The sequence below is a fragment of the Leptonychotes weddellii genome, chromosome 9 (genome assembly GCF_054177405.1).
Source record: "Leptonychotes weddellii isolate Sample4059 chromosome 9, ASM5417740v2, whole genome shotgun sequence".
In the NCBI taxonomy this organism is placed as follows: domain Eukaryota; kingdom Metazoa; phylum Chordata; class Mammalia; order Carnivora; family Phocidae; genus Leptonychotes; species Leptonychotes weddellii.
The window spans coordinates 85,302,702-85,317,148 of NC_138377.1; the positions used below are offsets into that span (position 1 = coordinate 85,302,702).

General features: G+C 37.1%; 1 protein-coding gene across 1 annotated transcript in view; it reads right to left on the reverse strand.

Annotated features, from left to right (window-relative positions):
* Positions 1-237: 237 nt before the first annotated feature.
* The window catches only part of PRTG (protogenin), a 124,557-nt gene continuing 110,347 nt past the window's right edge, over positions 238-14,447 (reverse strand). Inside the window, exons 15-18 of the mRNA XM_081831867.1 lie at positions 13,487-13,544; positions 13,162-13,396; positions 10,843-10,947; positions 238-10,362 (exon numbers count right to left, since the gene is read on the reverse strand). Of these exons, the coding sequence (XP_081687993.1) occupies positions 9,955-10,362; positions 10,843-10,947; positions 13,162-13,396; positions 13,487-13,544 (806 nt within the window). The 3' untranslated portion in view covers positions 238-9,954. The remainder of the gene's footprint in view (positions 10,363-10,842; positions 10,948-13,161; positions 13,397-13,486; positions 13,545-14,447) is intronic.

A 14,447-nucleotide genomic window follows, 5' to 3' on the forward strand; every position in this document is an offset into this window, starting at 1 on the left:
CTGAGGTGATCAGCCATCTACTGGAAAGGGGAAATTGTTATTTCCTTGCTGCTATGCAGTAAATGCCAGATGAAAACAATTCTTAGATCCCTTAAATAGGCTCTATTCCTGTTGCTTGCAGTGGACTCTATAACCATCCCATACAGGATATGAAAGTCATCATTCTATAAAGTGAAAGTTTTATTCTCCATTCCCCGAAAGAAAACAAGAGTAAAAGAAAACACTTTTTTTTCTTTTTTAACTAAGGAAAAGTTTTATTTAAACTGTGCAATCAATCAGTATTTAGACAGCAGTTTCATAAACATTTTGGCATTTAAACTTTTATTCATTTTTGGCATGACCTGTAGGATAGCATGTAAACTACCCTGGGGAGGGGGGAAATACTAGGCAATATTTACTATGATGCTAGAAAAAGAAAAAAACCCACATTATTAAACAAAATATGTTTTAAGAAGACATTAAAAAGGTACATTCAAAATCAAGGCAAACATTTGCTTTCTTCATGCAATGGAGTTCACAGAGCTGATCCCCTGAGTCAAGTATAAAACTAAAATAGCTCAGCCCTAGAGTCCATTAGCTAGTCTGCAAATGCTGCCCTTACAAGAAAATGGTATACAGAGTGAAAGGATCCAGAACACCCATAATATGAAATAATATAGCTGGCTCCCACACTTTCATTTAATTCACATCTTTGAAGAAAATAGAAAAAAAATTACGCATATACAGACATAAAATTTTGTCCAACAACAGCAACAAACAGACAAACTTAGGTAATATATGTCCTCTATTCTACTGATAGCCTAAGACAATGTGTGTGTATTCCAGGCTTTGCAAATTCTTATAACAGGCTCAAGCTGCTAAATCATTAGTTACCATTTTCATTTGCAAACAGAATAAATATAGAGAATGTGGTAACAGGAAGAAGGTTTTAGGTAAAAATTTAAAATATTTTTGTTGTTTTTTAAGACAGTTCTGTAGAGAAATATACTTCTGTAACAAATTTTTTTTAAAGATTTTATTTATTCATTTGAGACACAGAGAGAGAGAGAACGTGAGCAGGGAGAGAGGCAGAGGGAGAGGGAGAAGCAGGCTCCCCGCTGAGCAGGGAGCCCCATGCAGGGCTCGATCCCAGGATCCTGGGACCACGACCCGAGCCGAAGGCAGACGCTTCACTGTCTGAGCCACCCAGGCGCCCCTCTGTAACAAATTCTTAAAGATGGTTTAAAAGAACCGTGTCTATATACCGTGAACTACTTACAAGACATAAACTTGAGTAAATCTGCAAAGATGTTCAGATTCATGATAATCATTAACGCTTCCCAAGAAGCTTTAAAGGCATACTTGAGTAAGCTAGAATTAGGTGCCAGTAGGTGTTGCCCTATATAAAACTCATTCCAAATAGTTTAGAGAAATGTTAAGACGTTCCATAACCTTGAAAAAGTAGAACTGTAGATAAGTAGAGAAGAACCCTAAAAATGCACTTTTCTCCTCACCCCTCCCAAGAAATTTGACTCTTTAAAAATCTTTAGAAGCAAAAATAGATATATTAAAAAAAGAAAGAACAGGGGAACAAAGGGGGTAGGGGAAGATCTAGGGAAGATCCAGGAGAGAGGAGAGAGGGCTGGGCCACGGAGCGTCCCAAAGCCAGCACACTGCGCTCGGCCCGCAGCCGCTCCCTGCTCTGTGCCCTCCCCGCCACCCGCGGCGTCCTCGTGGGCCCCACCCAGACTGGCGAAGGAAGGGCCATGCGCGTCGCCCCCGCCCGGCTCCAGGCATCGGGTCCCCTCAAAACGCCACCGGGAGGGCAGGGTCACCCCAGGAAGTCCCTGAGGCCGAGGACCCCGGGAAGGAGGATCCCGAGGACAGCTGCCCTCAAGCTGCTCTTTGGTGCTGAAGGCCAACTCACAGTAACACAGTAACAACTTTTCTGACACCCACTCCACAAGTAAACTTCACGTCTTTTTAAAGGATGCATGGCGATGGGACCCAGTCACTGTGCTGTGGGGAAGCCTGAACCAGCCTATCAGGAGAGACCCCATGGTTAAGCACAGTGGATAGGAACTAAGGTTCTTAGATGACATTCCCCCCGTCAACACCAGATTTGTTTCTATGGTGACTCCTCTGCAGTCAAGATTTGGAAGCTGTAGGATCCTTATTGACATCTTATCTCATAGTATTCTACCTTCAGTGTAGCAGTCTTGAAGTAAGTTCCCTATTATATTGTCTAACTTTTAACCAAAAAAGCCTCCACCATAAATGGAAACTATAAGGAAGGAGAAGCCTGGAGGTCCTTGCTTTAGGTTTGAGTTTTGACTATTGTTTGAATAACCAAGATTCCAGGAAAGATGTTAGGCATCTAAAGTTAAAATTAAAAATTCATGACTCCTGTTCTCATGGACTTTAAAAACCAAAAGGAATAGATAGGCATTAGACACAAATATAAATATAAAATGTAAATATACATTTTTAAAAGTCGTATTAAACTGATATTTAAAAAAGCAAGATGTTGCATAATTAGAAAGGCTATCCAAGTTACCCTAGTTAGCTATTTATAGAATGCTTTTCATAAGAAATTTCATTTTGGGCAAGTCTTGAAAGATCTTAAAGTTTAGTAGCTGTGAGGGTATGGGGCACATTTAAACAAATCTTGATAATCTCTGTGATGAAATTTATTTTTACTATGAAAAATCATGTAGGATAATACTTAATACTTTTTTCCAGCTTTCTTGATATATAGTTTAAATTACAAAATATATCAGTTTAAAGGGTAAATTTGAGAAAATTTGGTAATTGTATACACTCATGTGAATAGCACCATAATAAAATGTAGAACAATAATTATCTTTAAAAAAATGAAAGATTTAAATTGAGGCAAATTTCCATATCCTTTTGTAGATTTTCCTACCTTACAGATTAGCGTTTAAATACTAGTCTTTATCTTTTAACAACCACTTTCTTCTGTTAGTTTTTGGTGCATATACAGGAAATGCAAACATTTTTCATTTTAGCACAGGCAAAACGTAATTGAAAAGGCTGACCTGTAAAGAAAAAAAAATCCGTTAAGAAATGTTTCACAGCCTCATAGAAATGACTTGCAGATTATAATTATTTACACTTTGTTTCCCTTTTAAGTCTTCATAGTACTATTGCTTCATTCTGCACAAGAAATCCCCTCATTTCATGGTTAGAGAAGGAACAGAAATAGGTTAAGAACTTTCCTACCACACAATTCTCAAAATGGTAAATGACTAGAATTTAGGTGCTCCAATAACTAAACTTATACTTGGTTCTATTATACGACTCTCCCTCAACTTTGCTCCCTCCTAAATTAGTGTGAAGAATTAGTTAGGTAGTAATTCATGTAAAAACTATTGACTCCAGATCTAGCAAGGAAGGATGACCGGTTACACACCTGGCTTTTTCCAGTTAATAAATTCCTATTTGGATATGGGGACTATAGAAAAATCACGTAAGATAAAATCCAATTCTGAACACCTAATCTATTAGGCAAATGCCTGAACGACTCCGGAAACCAAAACTACCTTATTTCTAATGCAACCCTAGGCACAAGCAGCAGTTTTCAGGCAATATTGGCTAAGAGAAATGGAAGGTTTTAACAGAGAAAAGGAGGAGGTTAGGAGATTACAAGAGGTGAGTTACAGCTCAGCCTCCTAAATTCCTCCTGTGAATAAATGGACACAACTAAGACTTCTGTTGATCGGCTATTACTATGTGGACAGGCTGTGTTGACACAGCAGAAGGCACCACGAGCCAGAGTAATTAAATATAATTTCTTAGCTGAGAAAATGTATCCTAGTAAAAATCCTATCAACTTTGGAATTAAACCAACTTGGGTTTGTATCTTGGCTAAGCCACTTAACCAGCAGTGATCTTTGGCCAAGTTAGACATTTTAAACCTCGGTTTCCTGATCTCTAAAATGGGGGAAATATTTGCTTTGCAGAATGTAGTAGTTTGCAGGAATGAAGCATGTGTTTGGCACACTGCATATGCTCAGTAAATCGCATTATCTCTTCCTAGAGACTGGGGTCAAAAGCAGCTGAAAAATAACCAGCACATTATCCCTACTCAGAATATCACCATGGTCTCTACCCCATAATGGAGATAGCTTTATCTCCTTAGTTAAGACATACTGAAAATCAGGGTTAGAACTAGACACTATCCTTCAAAACTGAAAGAAGGATTGACTTGAACCATCCAGGAATTAGAACGAACCTGAGCTGTGGAATCTAAACTTTCCAGGAAGAGGGACAACTGAAATCAAAGAAAGAGCATAACAAGGAAGATAACACTGCTTAGGATGTGCACATTCTGATGAGGTGAGTGGAGGCTCCTGCTGAGGTTGATGGGAAATCGAGCGGTTACCACACTGAAAATAAAACAGCTGGTGAAGCTGAAGAAATAAACCTGATTTAGTAGAAAGGTGGCATGTTGCAAATATCCTGTTAGAAGATGAAGAATGGGTATGAGCATGATTCTGTTCACCTACTGAGTCCCTATGTTTGAGGTTTTTTTCCCCCTAACCCTCCCCAGCAACACAATTACTTAAGAGAAAGGCAGAAAGTTCAACTATAATAAGAACAGTTATCAAAAATTTCTGAGGAACTTCCATAAATTAGAGCCAAGGAAACTTTGTTAAATGCATAGAACTGAGATGTTAATTTATGAAGCAAATATTCAAAAAGTTTAAAGCTGAATTGTTTTTGCAAGTGATCTAGAAAGGAAGTTTAATGTGTACACTTGATAAACTACAAGCCAAGGTTTTCATAGCTTTGAGATTTTGAAGATCCCTAAGGGGCACATGACTTCAGACTTCCAATCTCTGTAATGCAACAGACATTTTGTAGGGATCAGAATTATACAGTTCTACAGTAATAATGTATCTACGGTTGGCAAAATAATGGCCCTCCACAGAAGTGCATGCCCAAATCCTTGGACTCTATATATGTTACCATACGTGGCAAAGGGACTTTGCAGATGTGATTAAGTTAAGGATTCTGAGATGGGGAGATTATCCTGGATTATCCAGGTGGACCCACTGTAATCACATGCGTCCTTAAAACTGGAGAACCTTTCCTGATTAGGGTCAGAAAAAGAGATATAATGATGGAAGCAGGGTCAGAGTGAAGATGGAGGGAAGAGTCCACAGCCTCTAAAAGCCAGAAAAAAAACCCCCAAGGAAACAGACGTTGATTTTACCCCAGTGAGACCTGTATCAGACTTGTGACCTACAGCAGTGGAAGGTAATAAATCTGTGTTGTTCTAAGGCCATCAAGTTTGTGATAATTTGTTACAGCAGCATTAAGAAAATACAGCATCTGTCTGATAAAAATGCAAGACTGTCATAATCCTAAACACTTTGAAAGGCTTAAAAAGGGAAACTGCCTGAGAAGATTAAAGCCTGCAAACATACACATTGCATTAGCCTGTGATCTTATGTCCTGAGCATAAATCAACTTAACACAGAATTCTATGTATATGTTCTTCTAAACACCAATAAAAGTCACAAGTAGACAACTGGTTGTATACGGAAATCTCCAGAACCCTCTACTCTGCTCACAGCCCACAAATTATTCTATTAAACCGAAGCAATTTTACCAGAGATCCATGTGGCAACTTGTCAAGAACAGAGTTTACAAAATACATGTTTAGTCTTAGAAAGATCATGACTCTTTCCATATAGTTGAAACTTTTTTTTTTACCTTCAGTATTAAAAATTTACATTCAATGAAACAGAAACATATGTGAATCACTACACCACCAGTGAAATGGAACCACATCTGGATATTCTTGAATTAAAATAAAAAGATACTTTCAATTTCATCTTTTCGGGACACTCTTCAAAGTTGTCTCCATATGGACTTGACCAGTGATCCTGAGTAGTCAACATGAGCAAGTTTCTGGCAGAAGTCCTTAACAAAGTCAAGACAAACTAATGCAAATCACTGTCATTGTCCCCAATGTTGGCAGTGCTCTTATTTGAAGCAAAGGCAAATAAAAGGCATTTCACCGAGGATCGAATTTCCCTGGTGTGCTAAAGCCGATTTTTTAAATGCTACTTAGTGGATAAAGCTGTGTCTTTCCTTTTAGGCTAATCAAAATATAAAACCCCAGATTTCATAAAAAAGATTATGGTTTCACCCAAGGTTCCCCCTAAAGTTTGAAACACTAGGGTCCCTTGATGCAATTAAAATATTTCGACTTATGGACAACTTTAAAGAGCACATCAATCGAAGGATAGCCCCCTTAAACAGTGATATGATTTCTTTGCCCACTACATGCCACTGCTCCCCAGAGACGAGAATGTCCCTATTATTTTGGGACTGCCTCAAGTCTTCTGAGTCAACCAGGTAATGCTTTAAGCAGGAAGAAGACTGCACAGGCTAATTCAGGGTTTGCCATATGCTCTGGAATGGAAAACTTGCTGAGATTTCTGTTGACATCTCACACTCAAGGTGCTTAGGAGAGTAATCATATCATTTGGCAAAAACATCCTGTGGCTGAATCAGCAGATTTGATGGAAAGTCCCTATGTATGCTATTTGGATACAGACTGGGTTCTGGAGAGACAAGTTCGGTTGACATAAAAACAAGAAACAACAGTTTAATGTACAACTAAATTTGTCTATATGCGGAGGTAACCTTAAATATCTTTGGTTTTTTATAATTTGCTGATAAAAAGTACTTGAATAAAAACACTGATAAATACCAACATAATTGTATTGCTTTTAATTATGTAAACTTAGCCCTTTGATATCTTTTGCTACTAAAGCTAGATTCCTATCAGCCTCTAAATAAATTTATCTCAAATCTGCTCATCTTTACTTACTTACAGGCTAATCTATATACTTTAATGGTCTTTGGTATGAAAATACTGATGAGCAGTATCTTGTAATATTTGGCATAAAAATGGCATGCGTGTATCAGTACTTACAGCAAATAAGTCTTTGGAAAAGAAAATAGTTACCATTTGCATATTAACCCCGTTGGAATGAAATGCCATGAAGTAACACCACTATGAGAGACGAATGAGAACCTTCACATTTTAGTTACAATTTTATACTTAAGACTTCAAAGAAGCTAGCTTTGGCCAAGTAAAAAGAAGTCTTTGGTGTATACTAAACATCTTATTCAATGAGACCAAAATATTTATCTTTGGTGAAAAGATTTTTTTTCTCTCCAACAAGTAGTTTCAACAATTTAAAAATACTTTACTCTAATACTGTCTATGAAGATTTACTTGCTGAAGAAAAAAAAAATTACACTTGAAATTCTTTGGAACTATATGCTGGTAAAGAACTTATTTTAAATGCTCTGGTAACAATAAGGTAGGTTGAAATTACTAGTCTATTTAACTACAACAATCAATATAAACCCTATTATTTTGGGTTAGTATGCTCTGGTAACAATAAGGTAGGTTGAAATTACTAGTCTATTTAACTACAACAATCAATATAAACCCTATTATTTTGGGTTAGTAACTTATATAAGCTTCATACCTATAGATGTTTCTAGTTAATTCAATTTTGGGGGGAAATTATAGTCAAATTTTTACTTTCTACTGAAAATTCTTTGGTAACAGAATTATTATGAAAAAATCTGTATAAGAACACAATGAAAAGGTGAAAAAGTAAAAATGTACTGGTAAATAATTAGCAAACAGTTATAGCCTAAAGATCTACAATAACTATGGGCCTATTCATCAAAAAAAAAAAAAAAAAAAAACAAACAAAAATACTTTCCTCAAGGACTGTCAGATCATCTTTTTAGACTTTTAAAATGATTCAAATTCATGCAGCCCTGGACACATCTTCCATAACCATGATGGATGATGTTTCAACTTTAGATTTTATCTGCCTTTTAATGAAAGTTTAAAACATAAAGCAAACTCCTTATATTCCTTAATTTTGGATGCTGATAAAAGTTGGCCCCACAAAACTACTTACGAACCAAAAGACACCATACCCTGTCAATCTGCCCATGCTTGCATGAGGCAGCTTAAAAGTAACAAAATGTTCCCTGAGTACAGGAAAAAAATAACACTAGAATAACTTTAAAAGGAGGTAGTATAAAACAGGAGCTATAAAGGCAGGAGGAGCATTTTTCCTTGCCTCAGATTGTTCACCTAAAGCTCTGCTTTTTTTGTTTTGCCATGAAGCCCCTACTTAGATAACTAAATGGGGACTTTGACTTTATTCACAAGTGGTTGCTGGCACTTAATGTTGGTCTGCTTCTGAACACATCCAGTTTGGCACAAAACTGCAGATTAAGAAACAATAAGAGATGCATCATCAGACACTGGGATAGGAGATGATGGAGGTGGGACTGTTACACCCAGTAATATTCTTTTGATTTTAGAACACCATTTAGCATCATTTCCCCACCCCCACCCCGTAAACCAAAGGTTTCAAGGGGAAATCCATTAAGATGCCTTTTAAAAAATGAGGCTCAGAAGTCATTTCCAGATAATGTGAAGAAATACTTACCAAAAAAAATGGGGTCCCCTCTCTACACCATGTGTTTAATTCTTTTTCCTCTTACACTGCTGGGTACCTAGTAGGTAACTGTCTCATGACTGAAAGAAGGCCTATTCTATGTGGCTGAGTAAACAGTTTGCTGATTTCAAACCAGCAAGAGGATTAACTCACTCCTGGAGTTAGCATTCCTCATTCACAGCATTGACATGGAAAGAAGATTATAAATAGAGTACCAAATTCTCTTAAGAATTCAAGAAAATACAAGCAAGGTGGTAGAGCTCTGAATACTTATCCCTAAACCAAACCTGCATGAAGACAAACTAAAATGCTTTGATAAGATACTATACATCAAAATAGTTATTGATAAAATCCAAGAAACTCTTAAGGCAACTTTCTGTACTCCTGTCCTGAACAACTTCATGAATATTAAAAAGGTATAAGGCAAAGAATTTCATAATATATAATGGAAGGCACTGTTACCATGATGACCTCTAGTTCATTTTATGGTCTACTGTTGCATTTATCTTTATTCTTAATATTTTATGAAATTTCTTTACCCTTTTTAAGTCAAGGTGGGATTAAAAAACAAAAACTCTAATTGATTCTCTTTAAAAATCTGTTTTCTGCATGGAGTTTTGCAACTAACTCTGGAAACGGTGAGGATGCTTTGCAAACTAGACAGTGTGGCCTTTGGCCGACCATCAGGCAAAGGGGAAGGTAGAAAAGGCACGGCTCTAGGCAGCTGAGGTTTAGGGTACAGCAGGTAAAGCACTCGGACGCTAATGCCCAAATCAGAAAGGCCCTTGAAGCCACAGGATTTCCCATATGCTACTGAACAGTTCTGTTCTCAAAAGAGAGACACTTTTTTTTTTGTTTTGGTCATTCGTTAAAATCAACAGTCCCACTTCTTCTCTTCTCAGTGGTTCGACAGTCCTCACAGTGGAGGTATGACATTTTCCAAACCATGCAGATGTCAGAATTTTCTTTAAAAAAAAAAATCAGAGCTTCAGATAAACCTTCTTACTCATATACCTATATGACTCCCTTGATCACACGCACTACACATACAGCAATGAAAACAAAATGCTACTAGGAAGTATCATTGGTTATGGAGCGGAGATAAACTACCACAATAAATGAGGTAACAAAGTTGTCTCTTCTGAGTTCGCCACCTGGCAAACTGAGGTAGATAGTCAGCAAAGGGGCTTTCCAAAGTCTTCCCTTTGCTCCAGTGATATATTTTATAATCCAGTCAAATATCTTGACTGTCTCTTCACATTGCTGACAATGACACATTCAAAATACATGAGTTTAAACATAAAAAAACAAAATACATTCCAAAAAAAAAAAAAAAAGCTGAAATACCCAATAAGACACCAAGATTTTCACAAAAGGCTTTGGCTCCCTGTTCATTGTCCTTCGAACAGACTTAAAGGTGGCAATACCTGAACATGGCTCTCTAGATTGGAAAATCATTTTTATCAAAGAGCAGCATGGCGGACGGCGGCTGCAAAACTGAGGAGGAAGTTTGCTCGGCATCCAGCGGCACTGCTGGGTCCTCACGCTTCCTCAAGGAGGGATCCCCACCTGACTCACTGCCAGTGAAGGAACTGGAAGTTGGGGGTGTGGTGCTTATGACTGAGGACAGGTGTATCTCGTCATTGGACTCATGGGAGAACCTTCCAGAATCCCCCGTCTCGTGGCTGCCTTCACTATTGGCTGAGTGCTCAGTATCAGCTGCAACACCACCAAAGGGTCTTGGGAAGCTGGCTCTCTGACCCGGGGAGCTGGGAGAGTCTTCATCACTGATCAACACAGTAGTGCCTGGCTGGTAAAAGCACACCGCTTGAGCAAATCTTCTTTGAGGCTAAAAATACATAAAACACCATCAGTGATGATACAGTGCTCTTGAAAAATAATAAATATGGCTTTACGTAGTCTGTATGTTCTGAAATAGTCATCTGTTCAAGGATATGGGTGGAAGGCTATCATCATGAAGAGATGATCTAGGTCAGTAGTCCCCCACCCAAGTGGCAACACATAAGGATTACAGGGGCAAGTGAAGTGTCTAAAGTCTTCTTCAGTGATTTTTGATGCTTACTCCTGCCACATCCCTTCCTCCACTGCCCCCCATTCCCTGCTGAAAACTACAGCTCTGGTTACTATTCCAACTGTCACTTCAATGATCACGCGCCATGGATTTCCATAGAGTTATGTCCCAAATTAATAAAATCATATCCAGACAGAATATGAAAATTAAGGCCTTCATTTACATTTTCCTCTCTTTTTAATTATCATTTCATGATACCATGGGTTGCCAAAAATTTTTCTCATTTAGGTGGGTTACCTGCTCAACTTTTATCTTCTTAGAATCTTGGAAAAAAAGCCATTTTTTCTTAGAGTTGTTTTTAATTATAGGGCCATAGCTATTAATTATCAGGTCAGTTCCTCCCTGGAGATATAAAAGGAGAAAATGTAAATACTACAGATTTCAGTTTATTACAAGTAGTACACAAAATTTTTAAATGTTAAAAGAAAAAACCGTCAGGGACATCACTATTTCTTCTTTTACATAAACAGTACCCCACAAATACAAGGCAAAATTTGTTAGTGATCAAAAAGATATAATAGGTTTATTCTTGAGAGAGAGATATGCTGAAGTATTTGGGGTGAAGTGTAATAATTCTAAAAATTATTTCCAAATGTTACAGCAAACAAAAATACATAGAAACATAGAAGTATGGGGCGCCTGGGTGGCTCAGTCGTTAAGCGTCTGCCGTCGGCTCAGGTCATGATCCCAGGGTCCTGGGATGGAGCCCTGCATCGGGCTCCCTGCTCTGTGGGAAGCCTGCTTCTCCCTCTCCTACTCCCCCTGCTTGTGTTCCCTATCTCGCTGTGTCTCTCTCTGTCAAATAAATAAAATCTTTAAAACATATACATATAGAAGTATAGACAAGATATTGACAATTATTTGTGCATTCATTATATTACTCTTTCAACCTTTCCACATATCTGAGAAACTTAAAAAGCAGTTGGGAAGAAAAAAACCATGGGCCCGCATGTGCTCAACAAAATGGCAATAAATGGAGGATCAGCTCTTAGCCTAAGCCGAGGGAACATAGATATCAGGCTTCTCTGCTTCATACAGACCCCCACTCTGAAAAGGCCTCTTTTCACTTAAGATTCTCTCTTTTTTTTCCATGTCCTCTTCCCCATGCCGCTTCTCCTAATCTTTTCTCATGCCTAGCTCCAAGTTAGTAATAAGAGAACCTCAATGTGCTTTAGTACTTTTTATGCTTATTTAGAAGTTTTAGGTTCCAGTGTTCTAGATTAATAAGTTGAATGGCTTACATTTGTATCAGAAAATAAAAGCTAAATTAAGCTGCAAACAAAAAAGACAACAGGAGTAACAAAAATCAAGTCATTATTATTTACTCATAATATATATAATATATAGCGCTATACTAGATTCAAGTAGATTGCATCTGTTAAATATAATTATATTAAATTTAATACCAGGGGCGCCTGGGTGGCTCAGTTAGTTAAGCATCTGCCTTCGGCTCACATCATGATACCAGGGTCCTGGGATCAAATCTCGCATCAGGCTCCCTGCTTAGCAGGGAGCCTGCTTCTCCCTCTGCCTCCCACTCCCCCTGCTTGTGCTCTCTCTCTCTCTGACAAATAAATAAAGTCTTCAAAAAAAAATTAATATCAAAACTGCCTGAAATTTTGTTATATTTCTGTTATTATTCTAAATTTTAGAAAAGGGTTGGGGAAGAATTTAGACCAGGATTTGTTAAGCCTTCTCTGTAAAGGGCCAGATAGTAAGTATTTTAGATTTTGCAGGCCTCATATGGCCTCTGTCTCATTTTCTGCTTTTTTTTTTTTTTCAAACTACCCTTTAAAAATGTGAAAAACATTCTTAGCTCATACAAAAACAGGCTGTGGGCTAGTCTGGGCTGGGCTATAGTTTATGGATACCTGATTTACACCGCATTGGTTATGAGAGCTATTATGATAATGCACACTATCTAATGTTGCAATGTGACTAAAAATAATTTTCAGTTGGTCTTCCTAATGCTTATCACTGTACTATTATTACATATAGTGGAAAGGACATGAAGTAAAATCTTCCAATGACACTTCTTTATTATAACCAACTTCCTCAAGCCATAAGGGAAGGATCTTGAGACATCTATTTAGATACTCCATATTTTTAAAACTGTAGTTGACACCTGGAATGTTCTAATGTCCAAGGCAGTTAAAAAAAAATCAACCAAACTAAGTATAAAAATGGATTAATAAAAAAATTGCCCACAGAGTAAATACAGGGCAATCCAAATTATAGTAAATATAGACTGATGACCCTTGTGTCCTTATCTAAAACACGTTAGCTCCACATAACCCCATCTAATTGAATTTATGCTGTTTTCTCATTTTTTACTCTCTTTAATCTTTTATTCCTTTATCTTTTATCCATCCTTATATTCTCCCCATGTATTTTACATAAGGAAGGATCTGGATGAAACTGTTTTCTATTTCATCAAGTAGAATATGGACATAATACTTCCAACATAGGATTTTTTAGTAAGCCAATTTCACACATCAAGGGAAGATGAACGGACAGAAGGATTACACAGCAAATCAGTATCTCAGCTCAGGGTACCTTTGCATCGATGAAGCTGTTTGGCATTATCATTGGCATTAAGGATTCTTCATTTTCTCCAGCTCCTCCCAGGTTCTTTCCAGCTTCACTCCCACCGGCTAGGGAGGTACTAGTGCGAGGTAACTGTGGAGTTCCATTCTGTGCCGTCTTGGAAGCAGATGATTTCCTGAAATATCGCAAGAAAAGGAAATCTTCCAATTTCATAGGAGATCTGGACGAATGTACCAAATGTAGCCTATAATGATGAGTTTACAAACAGTGGAGTTCTTCAATGCTTATTTCTCAAGTATCTTCAGAAACTGAGTGTTAGATTTTTACCTCAAACTCACTGCTGCAAACTTTTATGATTTTAGGAAACTTCTTTCTTTTTGTCCCAGTATTTGCTTATAGAAAATTATTTTTTACACTTAATAAAAACCTTAATATTTACAAAGTACTATTATTTATTACTGTTGATTACTTCAAATTTATGTGGAAATTATAATTTTAAAATTTACATGTTCTCTTTCAGGTCTGCCTGATTGTCACACTAACATAACAATTCACTTGCCAGTTAATGATGGCAAATTTACAGCAGCACTTCTGCAAGATTTAGGTATCAGTAGAACAATGTACAGAAAGATTTTTTTTGTACAGAAAGATTTTATAAAAATATTCTTCAAGTGAGAAACTTGTACAGCAAAACTATGTTAATCAAATATACAACAAGATGTTAGAATTCTTTCTCTAACATAATATGTTTTCTGAGTATGTTTTTATATACAAGTACCATACATAAAGAGTAAATCCTGATAGTCAAGGCTAATGGAGGGAGTCTAGCGATAAGGATTATCCAAAAATAATGTGTACCTGACTTTGATTTTTTTTTAAATAAAGAACCATGAAAGCAAAAGCCAAAATATAAAAGGTTAGAAATAGACAAACTTACTGCACGTTGAGAATTTAGCCAAACTACAAATGAGATTGCCTAAGAGACTTTACAGAGAACAAATCCCTAGTTATCACATGTATCTTAACCCCATGTCTAGAGAATTCCAAACACATGTCCTATGGAAATAAGGGAGGAGCTCTCAATGGCAGGCTACTTAGATATGAAAATATTCCGGACAGTAATGAATCTCCTCACAGTCAGCATATGCATCAGATGACGTGTGCCATTTTAAAAAAGAAACCAAAGGATATACTTTGTACTTCTCAAAATGAAAAGTACATGAAGAAACTAGGGCCTCATTTAAGAACATCTTATTGGCACAGTAATTTTTTCAAATGGCAAAAAAAAAAAAAAA